At 38.5% G+C, this 15797-nt stretch overlaps 1 protein-coding gene across 1 annotated transcript; it reads right to left on the reverse strand.

Moving 5' to 3' along the window:
- Positions 1-8887: 8887 nt before the first annotated feature.
- LOC147289112 (uncharacterized) lies at positions 8888-14356 on the reverse strand. The gene is made up of 3 exons (XM_086234756.1): positions 12515-14356; positions 10008-11590; positions 8888-9503 (listed from the first exon to the last, which is right to left on the reverse strand). Exons 1-3 carry the CDS (start codon positions 14354-14356, stop codon positions 8888-8890), a joined length of 4041 nt encoding a protein of 1346 aa, XP_086090882.1.
- Between the last annotated feature and the right edge of the window lie 1441 nt (positions 14357-15797).

Here is a 15797-nt window from a genome sequence, read left to right on the forward strand (position 1 = left end):
GATCGGCATTGGACGATGGATTGACAAAGAGCCACGCGACCTCTTTCACTCCTAGCCACAAATTATGAACAGCACTTTAAAAAAATAGGAATATTAGGATATTAATTAGCACTTTAAACTAATTTTTATTAAGTCTAAAACCATTAGTTTTTTTTAATAGCTAAAGTTCATATTCAAAATTCTACACACGTATGAATGTATGATAACAATAATCCTTGAATTTCTTATTATTTACAAATTTTGTTATTGTGTAATTATTGTTGATTTCAAATTTCTCGCTTCTCTTAAATTACTAAACTATAAAAAATCATTAAATTACTAGAATTATAATTGTTCATATTTAAATATAGAAAATAATAGATATGTGAGTTTTTTTTTTTGAGGTGTATTAGCTAGTGTATTTTAATTAGTACCTAATTTTAAACACCCTACTCACCAAAAAAATTTATCTAAACCCCCACCCATCTAGAAACTCTTTCAAAACCCCCTAAAACTTATAATCCTAAATTACCCTTCTGACGCATGCTGACACATGCTGACGTCACTGTAACTGTATTTTGGTGAAACTGTTTTTTTTTTTTTTTTTTTTTTTGAAATTGAAGTTTTTGCTAAAACTCAATATTTCACTAAAACTAAAATCAAACACTGAAATTGAGTTTCATTACACTAAAACTGAATTTCAAAAATTCAGTTACACTGAAACTGAATTTCAAAAATTCAGTTACACTGAAACTGAATTTCAAGAATTCAATTACACTGAAACTGAATTTCAAGAATTCAATTACACTGAAACTGAATTTCAGAAATTCAGTTACACTAAATTGAAGAATTCAGTTATGAATTCACTTACTGAAACTGAATTAAGTGATGAAACAATTACACCTCGACTAAAATGCAATTACACCTTAATTAAAAAACAATTACACCTTAATTAAAAAACAATTACACCTTTACTAAAACAATTACACTTCACTAAAACAGTAACACCTTTACTGAATTCCGTTTCACTAAAAAGAACACAGCAACCTTATAAAAAAAAAACAATAACAATACAATAAGCCATTGAGATGAGAGGAGTAGCCAACAATACAACGTCGTCCGATCATCTCACGCGCGACGAGTACACGACAGTCGCCACTGCCTCGATCTGTTTCTACCTGCAAATTTGATTCATCATATTTCAGAACCATAATTTCATTCAAAATTCATTTAAAACTCATGTTTCACGAGCTGAAACTGTTTCATGAGCTGAAACTGTTTCACGAGCTGAAACTGTTTCACGAGCTGAAACTGTTTCACGAACTGAAACTGTTTAATCAATAAATGTAGGCTTAAAGTTCCCTATACACAGTTACAACAACACACAATGAGGTTCGATTTGGGGTTTTTTGATTCATCAGCAATTGGTCCAATCCAAACACATAGCATTGAAGAGTACAATGAGGAGAAGAATATTAGTACCTGACTCGACGGAAATGGCTTCCGGAAAAGCCAGATCGCCGGCGGAGAAGCCGCGGCCTTTGTGGCTTCGATCTGCCGCCGTGGCTGATCAGATGGAAAATCCGAGCACACCATCGTGCTCAGGACGTCGAGAGGAAGAAGGCTTGGGTGGTTTGGCATTCCAACTCCGCCGAAAAAGGCAGATCGCCGGCGGAGAAGCCGCGGCCTTTGTGGCATCGATCTGCCGCCGTGGCTGATCGGATGGAGAATCCGAGCATACCATCGTGCTCAGGACGTCGAAAGGAAGAAGACTTGGGTGGTCCGGCATTCCAACTCCGTCGAAAAAGGCAGATCGCCGGCGAGCACCACCGATCGTAGTCGCGGCGATCTGGCGTCGACGTTTAGTTTCACGGCACGTGGAGGGCATAGGGAGGAAGAGGAAGGAGAGGCGAGTGTGATGAGACCGGTCTCGCCGGCAACCGTCGCCAGACGGCGGCGCACGCGCCGGCGACAACAGCGGGGAGAGAGAGAGAGACGCAGAGGGGAGAGAGGCAACAGATAGGAGAGAGAGAGAGAGAGAGAGAGAGAGAGAGAGAGAGAGTATTAGTTGGCTGAAAATGAAAATAAAACAAAAGGGGTAAAACTGGAAAATTAAAATATGGGGAGTCAAAGTTGACTGGGTATTAGTTGACTAGGGGGTTTAGGAAAATATTAAGTGTAAGATTGGGGGTTATAAGAGAGTTAGATTTTGGGTGGAGGTTATGAGAGATTTTATCTCTAACTAGGGGGTTTATAATTATTAACATTATTTTAATTAAATATAAGTTCCTTATTAAATAATTCTAATGTAGGTTTCTTATTGAATAATTTTGATGTAGGTTCCTTATAGTATGTTTATTAAATATACGTTCCTTACTGAATATGATAACGTAAATTCTTATTGAATAATTCATGTAGCTTCCTTAGTTTTTTTTCTTTTTTACACAAATGTTTGTTTTTTTTTTGTTGTAGGTTATTTACTTGTTTATAGTGTAGGTTAATTATATTCTTTGAAATTTTATGGTGTAGGTGTGTTAAAGTATATTTCGTAGATTTCTACTTATTGCATAATTTTAGTGTAGGTTGTTTAAAAGCTTATGAAAAATTCTTATTTGAAATAAAATAAAAATAAAAGTTCAAACACTGAATTATGAGCATTAAAAAGCACCAAAGATTTAAGAAGTAAAAATTGTAGTTACCAACAATAAAAAGTCAAATAATAAAAAAAATATTTGATATAGGGTTGTGGGTATAAAAGAAATTTACAATATCTGAATTTTAAAAATGCTGACTAAAAAAAATATATATAAAAAGTTGGTGAGTTGACAACTAGTCAAAAGAGTTAATATATGAATTTTAATGGAAGAAATAAAAATATGAAAGGGATTTCCCTAATTTTCTAAAAAGATTATAAATATTTTTAATCTAATTTGGTGTTGACTTATGACAGCAAAGGAAAAAGACGGCGGACTAGCACCAATGCACCATGCTTTAATGGTCGAATGGAGCCAAGCCTGAGCTAGCGCGCACTCGGGCCACCCTTGCCAGCTGCCCATGAGTCCATGACAAGGAGTTAATTACACTTACACCCCCTGAGGTTTATCGGCTTTTCACATACATTCCCTGGGGTTTCAATAATTACACATACACCCCCTGAGGTTTTAAAACTGTTACATATAACCCCCTATAGTGAGACGAAAATGATGATAAATTATGCAAAAAAGCATGCTAAAGGATTAAATAGCCTAATAAGATTATTCAAGGTATAAGGTCCAACCTGAATACAAATATTTTCTATTTTATTTATTTATTTATTTTTCTTGTAGGGGGTTATATGCAACAGTTTTAAAACATCAGGGGGTGTATGTGTAATTATTGAAACCCCAGGGGGTGTATGTGAAAAGCCAATAAACCTCAGGAGGTGTAAGTGTAATTAACTCCCATGACAAGCCCTATATATCACATAATCTATTTTTTATATTATTATTTTGAAATGACGCATAATCTCATTTTAGTTCAAATAGTTTCAGACAAATGCATAATTCACACGTGGACATTGTACAACTTCCCCTATTGAACGGGTTTCTATTTCATTAATGGAATTAATTAAAACGGATCTAATCTATGGACTTAATAAATTTCCTGGGGCAATTTCCTAAAGAGTTTATTAATTATGAAGTATTAACAAAGTAAAATATTAACAAAAAAATACTCAATCCATTTCTATTAACATGCATGCACTTTCTATCAGCTCAAAACATAACATGCGGACACCTTCTTTTCTTGGCCAAATCGATTTCTTTTTTCAACTTTACCAAATCGACAATTGTTCATCTTCACTCTTAAGCATCATTCTGCAACTGTTACAGTAACAAAAAAAAAAAAAAGAGGTTCAATCTCTACAATTTTATCTATAGTAACTGCAACTGTAAGTTTGCAACTTCAATAAACTGCAGTTTCTGATACTGTAGTTAGTAATTGCAATTGCAAGTCTGTAACTCCAATAAACTGTAGTTTCACTTGCAATTCTAATAATTGCAGTTAGTAACTGCAACTGCAAGTCTGCAATAAACCGCAGTTTCACTTGCAATTAGTAACTGCAACTGCAAGCTTGCAACTCCAATAAACTGCAGTTAGTAACTACAACTCCAATAAACTGCAGTTTCAGTTCACTTGCAACATTCCAGAAATTGCAGTTTCAGAAACTGAGCTTAAAAAAAAAAAAATCAAGAACCTTATACTGATAAGAAATCAAAGTAGGAGTTTACCACGAGCTGTGATTATGCCCAATCGAGGAGAAATCGGAATGGTCAGAGTAGATCCAGAAGGCTTCGATCGAGCTCGGAGCAGATCCATTGCTTCTTGGTTGGCGTTGAGATTTTCAAGGCCGTTGATAGCAGCGCTGCTCGTGGTAGTGGTGTTCGTCCCAGAGGTGCTTGATCTGCGAAGAAGAAGAACAAGAATAACAAGAAGATGATGAAGAGGAAAAAGAAGAGAGACATAACGGGGGGAGAGATAAAGAATAAAGAAAAAGACAAAAAAAAAAGGCAATTGATCAGATTTTAAGATAAGTCAGGTAGCTGCAACTTACCTTATTGTTAAATAAAATTAATTGGTGCACTAGAGAGCAAAAACAACAAGTAAAAGATAAACTAGGATAATTAATTCTTTCTAAAATAGCAATTGAGGGGTGATATGAGTCGCTATATGATTTTATTGCGAATTGAATTGTCACTCGTTCATTTTGCGCATTTGACCGTTTAGCATCGGCTCGTAACATGGTTGGTATACCCTATACAAAAATTATGGCAATAGCAAAGCCTGCACATATTTTACATGATCATACTTTAAACAACCCATGTAAATCTAACTGGTCTGTTTATGCCAATGTTGCGTGGTTTAGTCACATTTTTTTATTCCGGCTTCAGGTTATATGTGAGTTTAAGTTGTTAGATAAATACTTGAAGAAGCATACGTACATTACAAATCTTGGAGGATATATATATATATATTTTAATTAAAATTTTAAATTTTCAACAAATAAAACGGATTATAATCAAGTCTAATCCCATGAAAATTGGGCAATGTAGATCAAATAACAAATCAAGTAAGCATGCAAAATTTAGAATAGAGTGGCTTAATGCTAATAAATCTCGTCATAGCATAATCAAGTAAGATTAACTCATTGTCAACCAATCTTATTGTATCATAATTATACAAGATTGACTCAATGTCAATGAATCTTGACATATAAAAATTTGACAATATTAACTTAATGTTATTGAATTTTGACATATCGTATCAAAATTTTAACTCCATACAACGTCACGAGTCATCAAAATTAGAAAATATTATCACAACGTCAATACATCTCAGCATATCATAATTATATATGTTTGATCAATTTATGACATATCAAAATCATATATGCTTGACAAATCATATAAGATTCTGTTCGTTTTAAATTTTAATACTCGCAGTGCACGAATCTATATATAATATAGATGGCAAGCAAGGTCGATCCCACGAGGACTATTGTTGATCTTTAAATGATAATCCGAGTGCTAAAAAGAACCAAGAAAACAAGACACGAGTGGCTGCCCAAGTTGTCACGCCTAGGGCAGCTGCTCACTTGAAATAAACCGCACGCACACACACACGAATGGGAGGGAGTTTGTATGACTTGAAAACAGCAAATTATACCTAAACAAAAACTAAGATGCGCGACTAGCAAAGAGTATGAAACAGCAAGTTATCTTGTGGAAATAGATTGGTAGATGATACTAGGACTCTAGGACTTTACCACTAGACCTCATATCCAATGTCATGGTGCAATTTCTGAAACCTTTAATTCCTATTGATGAATGCATTCGCATATTCACCTATGGCATAGCATGAAATGCATGATTCCCCAAATGTACAAACTAGTGCATGTCATCTACCCTAGTTTGGTACCCTAAATGCAACCTAGGCATGGCATCTACCTAAGAACGCAGCAAGGTCCATTAACACACAAATGAGATTATGAATGCAAATAAAACCCTAAGGCATGGCGTCTACCTTAGGTGCATTAGTATTGATTTCACACAATTAGAATTCAGCCAATTACTAAATCCTAAGTTGTTTATCACTTGTATTAGGGGCTGATTGGTTGTCCTCACCCTAAATTGATTAAATTCTAGATGCAATAACCCTAGGTGATCAATCAAGGATTATAAACACATAGAGAACAATGATAAAAGTGAAATCAAAATCATCAAATCCATGGAATTAAATAAACAGCAACTACATCACCAATCCATTGAATATTCGGCCTAGGGCTGAATCCTAGGCCCTAGAAAACGTGATTAGTTCATGCTAGAAAACAAGAACAGCCACGAAATCATGTTTTTCATCTAACAATTACAAGAAAAGAAAAGAAGAAGAGAAAACACCCCAAAGGAGAGCTCACGCCTCCAGCAGCCTCTCTCCCTCTATTTTCTGATTTTTTTCCAAGTGTGTGAACCCCTAAAATGATAGAAAGAGATGTATATATAAGGGTGTGCAGCAGCTAGGGTTTTGGGAAGGAAGGATGTGCGGCCAGCTAGGGTTTAAAAGCTAGGAAGATGCGGCATGGGCTTGGCTTCTTGGGCTTAAGTGACTTGTGCAAGGCCCTAGGGTTTCCCTCTCTTGCGCATGGTGTAGCTGACCCCTATGGGCTTGCATGTAGCTGATTTCCTCCCCTAATGGGCCTCCAATAAATTAGGAATTAAAATGAAATAAATCAGGTTATATCAAATCTGATTTTTAAGAGCCCAATTAGGAAAGGAAAGCCTTGCAAGGTGCGGCCAGCCCTTTTCTTCTAGCAACCACGCCACTTCCTATGTGGTTTGGGCTGGGCTTCCATTTCTTCATGCTCTTGGACCCTGTCTTGATCTTGGGCTTCCATTTAAACAACAAATATTCATTTAAGCTCAAAATGGGCTGATTTGCATCCATTTAATTCCTATGGGCTTTCCACCTACAAAAGAGAAAAACACAAATAAATAACATAAAATATAGGGACTAAGTACTAAATACGTGAAGATAGAGGGCCTAAAATGCAAACATTTAAAGACCTAACAAATTCCCCCAAACTTAACCTTTGCTAGTCCCTAGCAAAACAAAAAAAAATTACACTAAGACTCCAAAAACAACCTAACCGTCCACCAAAAATCTCAGGTATGCTTGATCATTCATAACTCAGTGAAATAGATTTCACACTAGTTCCAAAGATTACCAAATGCCAACACTAACTCACAGTCAACAAGATTAAAGCATCATGTGCGTAAGACAATATCAACATAGTTTTCAATCTGAACTTTCAAGCAACTTGAGTAATCACAAGCAACTAGTGTCACTTCAATTCTCACAAAGATAGTCACTCACAAAATAAAGCACTGAGATATTGGTTAAATAGTGATTCACTCAAAAAGCATATGTGAGCGAGTTTATGCATACAAATTCAAATTACTCACATATATGTAAGAATGAAAGCACAAGTGAAAGAATAATGATCTCATGAAAGATACCAAATACCCGAAATCAAATCAAAATACAATATGCTTCCATCCCATCTAATCTCTACATTAAGACTACACTTCACCTAAGATCATATAGGACTTTTACATATGGGTTGTAATGGGGTTAACGGTGAAGGGTTTTAACAAGAAAGGTATGGAAAACACAAAGACTTAAGGGAACCATAGAGAATCAGGTTTTACGTTGTCATTTCATTCTTATACACTTTGGCAACAAGGCTTGCATTCTTGAATTTTCACACTTGTGATACACATGCCTACCCTTTTCACTTTCTTTTCTTTTTTTTTTTTTTTTTTTTTTTTTATTTCCCTTTTGGGCACGGCAACATATTCAAGTCCTTTTCTTTTCTTTTCCACATTATTCTCATGCCTTGCACACAAATGAACAATTATCCTAATCCAGTTCTCTACAATCCCTTAAGTATGGGTAGATACACACAATGGAAGGGTACTTCCCCCAAACTAGGGGCTGGCACGGGTAACATGGTTAAGAAACAAAAAGGCTGACAAGGCTCAACAAGGCAACTAGGGGTATAAATGAACACAAAAAGGATGGCTAGAATGGCACAAACGAGACAAAGAAGGCCTAAATCATTTCCTAGGTTCCATGTAGTTACAACATGCTTCAATTACATTGAGATGGAAGTTCTATCATTTGATTTAAAATGATGCACATTTCAAGCATTTGATCAAGTGAAAGATAATGAGATCATGCAAACTCTAGATATTCAATGAACGTATGGAGTATTAGCATATAACCCTCAAAACAGAAGAATTAAAGCTCGAATCTCACAAGGGGGTATATAAGTTCACCAGAAGCCTAGATCATACAAGCATGCAATCATTTTCAGTCTAAACTATACCGGCATTGTAATCCACACAAAGATAGCTCAAATATGCTCAAAATGAGTTACATGTCAAAAGAATAATCAAAAGAACTGGTTTCATCAATTCGACCAAAGTATGCAAGATCAAAGCATTTGCAATTCATCATAGTGGTGGACAGGAACCTAAAGGTCATAAAAACAAAAATATTTTTGGTATTTTTCAAAAATTTGAACGAAAATCTCAAAACCTAAACCTAAAACTCTTCCCCCAAACTTAAATGAAACATTGTCCTCAATGTTTCGAACTAAGCATGCCATGAATCATTCAAGTTAGGAAGACAAATACTCTAATGACCTAAAAACAGACCACAACCAACAAAAAAAAACTAAAGGAAAGCACAAGGTTAAGAACTCCCTGATATTCATGCAAACAGCCATAGGGCAATGTTTCTTCTCTCCAAATGTTGGGTTGCCTCCCAATCAGCGCTAAGTTTAGAGTCTTCAGCCAGACTTGGCAGGACATCACGCTAATGGAACAGGATCCTCCAAGAGCATGTTCTCCTCCGAACGCTCCATATTAGCCTCCAAGTAAGGCTTAAGTCGATGGCCATTCACCTTGAATGTATTCTTTGTCTTTGTATTGCAGACCTCGACTGCACCATGAGGGTAAACATTAGTAACAGTAAATGGACCATACCATCGAGAACGAAGTTTACCTGGAAAGAGTCTAAGGCGAGAATTGTAAAGCAAGACTTTCTGACCCACTTCGAAATGTTTCCTCAAAATGGCCTTGTCATGGTAGGCCTTAGTCTTGTCTTTGTAAATCCTAGAACTCTCATAAGCCTCATTCCTGAGTTCTTCCAACTCACTCAATTGTAGCTTCCTATGGTCACCTGCCTCGTTCATCTTAAAATTGAAATGTTTAATAGCCCAATATGCTTTATGCTCTAATTCAACAGGTAAATGACATGGCTTACCAAAAACCAACCTGTACGGGGACATACCAATGGGAGTCTTATACGCTGTACGATAGGCCCATAGAGCATCTAAGAGGCAATCTGACCAATCTTTCAGGGAGGGGCTCACAGTCTTCTCCAAAATTTGCTTAATTTCCCTATTACAGATCTCAGCCTGTCCACTTGTCTGGGGGTGATAAGGTGTAGAAACCTTATGCTTGATACCATATTTGCTAAGCAAGGCCGCAAATAACCTGTTGTTGAAGTGAGATCCTCCATCACTAATAATAGCCCTGGGAGCGCCAAATCTTGCAAAAATATGATCCTTAAGAAATCTGAGGACAACTCTAGAATCATTAGTCTTGGATGGAATTGCTTCCACCCATTTCGACACATAATCAACCGCAAGCAAGATATACAAATAACCTTTGGAAGAGGGAAATGGGCCCATGAAATCAATGCCCCAGACATCAAAAATCTCAACAATAAGAATGGGGTTAAGAGGCATTTGATTTCGTGAAGAAATGTTACCCAACTTTTGGCACCTATCACAAGTGGTGCAGAATGTATAAGCATCCTTGAACAAACTAGGCCAGTAAAAACCACACTGCAACACTTTTAGAGCCGTCTTCTTTGCTCCACCATGTCCTCCACATGCATCAGAATGGCAAAAAGTTAGTATAGACTGAAACTCAGATTCTGGCACACACCTTCTGATGATCTGGTCGGGGCACCACTTAAATAGATATGGATCATCCCATATATAATACTTAGCCGTGCTGATGAGCTTCTCCTTCTGAGCTCTCTGTATATCACCTGGAAGTTCTCCTGTAACAATATAATTAACAATATCAGAGTACCAAGGAACATAAACAGACAATGAGAACAACTGCTCATCTGGGAATCGCTCATTCAGAGGGAGGATGTCCTCCTCGGCAGTAGAACTGTGCACCAATCGACTAAGGTGATCCGCCACCACATTCTCTGAGCCCTTCTTATCTTTGATCTCTAGGTCAAACTCCTGGAGCAACAAAATCCATCTAATCAGCCTGGGCTTCGCATCTTTCTTCTGTAGAAGGTACCTAAGCGCTGCATGATCAGAAAACACAATCACTTTAGTTCCAATCAGATATGACCTGAATTTTTCTAAAGCAAAAATGACAGCCAAAAGCTCCTTCTCTGTGGTGGAATAATTCAGCTGGGCATCGTTGAGAGTCCGACTGGCATAGTAGATAACATGTGGTATCTTGTTCACTCTCTGCCCTAACACAGCTCCCACAGCATAATCAGAAGCATCGCACATCAGCTCAAATGGCAAACTCCAATCAGGAGGCATAATGACTGGAGCTGATGTGAGAAGAGTCTTCAATCTATTAAATGCGGCTAGACATTCCTCATTGAATTCAAACGGCACCTCCTTGGCCAACAATCTACTCAAAGGCCGAGCTATCTGGGAAAAATCCTTAATGAACCGCCTGTAAAAACCTGCATGACCAAGAAACGATCTCACATCTTTAACTGTCAAAGGTGGTGGAAGATTACTTACCAGATCAACCTTGGCCTTATCCACCTCTATCCCTCTACTGGATATGACATGGCCAAGAACAATACCCTGTTGTACCATAAAATGGCATTTCTCCCAATTCAAAACCAAATTGCATTCCTGGCATCTTTCTAAAACCAAAGCAAGATTATGGAGGCATTTATCATAAGAAGAACCAAATACACTAAAGTCATCCATAAATACCTCTATTATATTCTCCACCATATCGGAAAAAATGCTCATCATGCATCGCCGAAAAGTACCTGGAGCATTGCACAAGCCAAAGGGCATGCGCCTGTAGGCAAAAGTGCCATAGGGACAGGTAAATGTCGTCTTCTCTTGGTCCTCTGGGGCTATAGCTATCTGGTTGTAGCCTGAATACCCATCTAGAAAGCAATAATGGCTATGACCTGCAAGACGTTCCAACATCTGATCAATAAAAGGTAATGGGAAATGGTCTTTCCGAGTACCTGAGTTAAGTTTCCTGTAGTCTATGCAGACACGCCACCCTGTCTGTACTCGAGTTGGCACCAGCTCATTTGCATCATTTCTGACCACTGTAACACCAGACTTCTTAGGAACCACTTGCACCGGACTCACCCATTTGCTATCTGATATGGGATAAATAATACCCACATCTAGCAACTTCAGCACCTCCTTCAGCACAACTTCCTTCATTACTGGGTTGAGTCTACGCTGAGCCTCTCTAGTCGGCTTAGCTCCATCCTCCAACAATATCCTGTGCATACACCTCGAGGGACTGATTCCCTTGATATCTGCAATACTCCACCCAATTGCTATTTTGTGCTCTCTCAGCACTCTCAACAATTTCTCTTCTTCCTCTGCATTGAGGTTGGAAGCAATGATCACCGGTAATGTGCTTCCCTCACCCAAATAAGCATACTTCAGATGCTCAGGCAAATCCTTCAACTCTAGCTTAGGTGCCTGCAACACAGAGGGTACAAGTTTTGTATCAGAAACAGGCAAAGGCTCAAAAGCAGAAATATACATACCTGAACAGCGGGGTACGGCCTCTAAGTGAGCCAAAATGTTCTCAACCTGCTCATCCTCATGCACAGCCATAGGGCTATGAATCAAAGCTCTATCCAACGGATCACTGCTACAAGTCACATTAAACACCTGTTGACAAACCAAATCCATAACATCCACCCTAAAGCACTCGTGCTCATCACTGGGTAGTTTGAGTGCCTCAAACACTCTGAACTCAATGGTCTGTCCCTGCACATTCATAGTTAGTGTACCCTGTTGAACATCAATTTTTGTACCTGCAGTGGCCATAAAGGGACGACCAAGTATCAAGGGTAATTGTGCCTCATACATAGGTACGGCCTCCATTTCCAAAACTAGGAAATCAGCCGGCAATATCAATCCATCTACTCTCACAAGTACATCTTCCAAAATTCCTCTGGGGTACTTAACTGATCTATCAGCTAACTGGATACTCACAGAGGTCGCCTTCAGCTCACCTAAATTCAGAGTCTCATACACAGAAAATGGCATTAAATTCACAAAGGCACCTAAATCAAGGAGAGCTTTCTCAAACCTACAATCCCCAATGATACAAGGGATAGTGAAGCTGCCTGGGTCCTTGAGCTTGGGAGGTAGCTTCCTCTGAAGCACTGCTGAAACCTCCTCAGAGACCTTCACTGTCTCGAACTCTTTGAACCTTCTCTTGTTCGTGCACAAGTCCTTGAGGAACTTTGCATATCTTGGCACTTGCTTAATCGCATCTAGAAGGGGAATATTGATCTCCACCTTCCTGAATATCTCCATAACACCCTTCAGAGGGTCCTCTTTCTTAGCCTTATGTAACCTGCTAGGAAAAGGAGCATGTATAGAAATCAACTTAGAAGGGTCAGATTGTACCTGAGGTAAGGGAAAACCCTTGGGAACTACCACATGGTTGCCTGAAGATGGCACAGAAGAGTCTAAGGTACCCTTAACAGGTTCGGCTATGATCTCAGGTGCATCTTCTGACTCGACACCTTCCTCCACAACTTCTTTCTCCTCTTTCCCAACTATCTTACCTCCTCTGAGAGTAATTGCATTCACCTGCTCATTGTTCTTGGGGTTAATGATCACTTGCCCTGGAAGTCTCCCTGGCTCTCTTTGATTCAGTGCAGTAACTAACTGGCCCATTTGTTGCTCAAGATTCGCAATGGCCCTATCAGTCTTCTGCATATGTGTCTCTGACTTTTGAATGAAAGATTGTGTGCTCTGAGCCATGGATGCAATCAAATCTTCCAAGGACTTCTTCTGAGGCTGTTGTTGTTGATAGCCCTGATCTGCCTGATGTTGTGGAAATGAACCTTGAGGCTGCTGCTGATTCTGGTTATTACTCCACCTGAAATTGGGATGATTCCGCCACCCTGGGTTGTAAGTAGGAGAGAATGGATCATTCCTGGGCCTCTGATTATATGAGTTCAGCATGTTGGCCTGTTCTTGCACAAACTCAGGGAAATCGGCACCATGAGGGCAAGAAATCGTTTCATGTCCAGGTGTAGCACAAATGGCGCAAACCTCCAATGATGGAGCTTTCTGATTTAGGGCAAGTATGACATCCATCTTGCGTTCCAGCCGAGCGATCTGCGCATTAGATGCAAGATTATTAGAAGTATTGACCTCATTAACACCAGCGCACTTACCTCTAGTATCTGAATGCATTATTTCTCTTGCCATCTCTTCATAGAGATCAGAGGCTTCCTGGGCTGTCTTATTCCTGATAGAACCACCTGAAAAATTAATCACAGCATTCCTACTCGCAAGGGTTAGTCCTTTATAAAATATGCGCATCAATAAGTTCAAAGGAAGTCCATGATGTGGACATTGAAGTAGCAATGTATTAAAACGCTCCCAAGCCTCTGAGAATGACTCATCTTGTTGAGAAAACTGCATAATCTTATCTCGCAGCATATCCGTCTTTTGAGATGAAAAGAACTTTTCTAGGAACTTCTTCTCAATTTCATCCCAAGTCCTCAGTGATCCAGGTTTCAAAGAATTCAGCCAAAACTTAGCTTTATCCTTCAAAGTGTAAGGAAACACCCTCATCTTGAGTTGATTCTCATTCACACCTGTCAAGGGCAAAAAGCTCACAGCATTAAATATATCTTTAAGGTGAGTTAGCGGATCTTCACTAGGTAAACCATGAAAAGAGGGTAGCATATTAAAGTGAGAAGATTTGAGCTCATAATTTCTTGCAGCAGGTGGCAAGGCAATGCTCGAAGGGGAAGCAGGGATGGTCGGGATGTCTAGATCCCCCATGTGTTCCACGTTGTCTTCCTCGGCCATAACTTTTTCAAATTGGTGAGAGCTTGATGAAGATGTAGGAGACGGTGTAGGGGATGGCAAAGGTAGACGTGTTGCTGCTCGAACTAGTTCTGCCTTACTCCTTTCACAAAACAATCTGATTTCGGCTAATCTCTCATCCAAATAAGTGTCCTCAATTGACTTGTTAGGATCTGGCTGGGACATGCACAAGTGCCTACAAAATAAGAGACAAACACGTTAGAACCACAATTGAACAACAAGAGAAAAGTAATTTTCGGACTTTTTTTTTTTTTTGAAATAAATAAACTATGTAATTAAATAAATACGAAAATCAGAAAACTAAAACAAGTTAAAAATGAAAAACTAAACACAATCCTACAACTATGACTCACGGCACACGAACAAGGACAAAGGGAAAACAAATTAAGAAAAAGAAAACAGCAAATAATCAATAAATAAAAACACTAAAAGAACGCACTAAGATTGTCACAAAGATCAAATCTAGTCCCCGGCAACGGCGCCAAAAACTGTTCGTTTTAAATTTTAATACTCGCAGTGCACGAATCTATATATAATATAGATGGCAAGCAAGGTCGATCCCACGAGGACTATTGTTGATCTTTAAATGATAATCCGAGTGCTAAAAAGAACCAAGAAAACAAGACACGAGTGGCTGCCCAAGTTGTCACGCCTAGGGCAGCTGCTCACTTGAAATAAACCGCACGCACACACACACGAATGGGAGGGAGTTTGTATGACTTGAAAACAGCAAATTATACCTAAACAAAAACTAAGATGCGCGACTAGCAAAGAGTATGAAACAGCAAGTTATCTTGTGGAAATAGATTGGTAGATGATACTAGGACTCTAGGACTTTACCACTAGACCTCATATCCAATGTCATGGTGCAATTTCTGAAACCTTTAATTCCTATTGATGAATGCATTCGCATATTCACCTATGGCATAGCATGAAATGCATGATTCCCCAAATGTACAAACTAGTGCATGTCATCTACCCTAGTTTGGTACCCTAAATGCAACCTAGGCATGGCATCTACCTAAGAACGCAGCAAGGTCCATTAACACACAAATGAGATTATGAATGCAAATAAAACCCTAAGGCATGGCGTCTACCTTAGGTGCATTAGTATTGATTTCACACAATTAGAATTCAGCCAATTACTAAATCCTAAGTTGTTTATCACTTGTATTAGGGGCTGATTGGTTGTCCTCACCCTAAATTGATTAAATTCTAGATGCAATAACCCTAGGTGATCAATCAAGGATTATAAACACATAGAGAACAATGATAAAAGTGAAATCAAAATCATCAAATCCATGGAATTAAATAAACAGCAACTACATCACCAATCCATTGAATATTCGGCCTAGGGCTGAATCCTAGGCCCTAGAAAACGTGATTAGTTCATGCTAGAAAACAAGAACAGCCACGAAATCATGTTTTTCATCTAACAATTACAAGAAAAGAAAAGAAGAAGAGAAAACACCCCAAAGGAGAGCTCACGCCTCCAGCAGCCTCTCTCCCTCTATTTTCTGATTTTTTTCCAAGTGTGTGAACCCCTAAAATGATAGAAAGAGATGTATATATAAGGGTGTGCAGCAGCTAGGGTTTTGGGAAGGAA

Source organism: Dryas octopetala, chromosome 3 (assembly GCF_963921425.1).
Source record: "Dryas octopetala chromosome 3, drDryOcto1.1, whole genome shotgun sequence".
Taxonomy (NCBI): Eukaryota; Viridiplantae; Streptophyta; class Magnoliopsida; order Rosales; family Rosaceae; genus Dryas; species Dryas octopetala.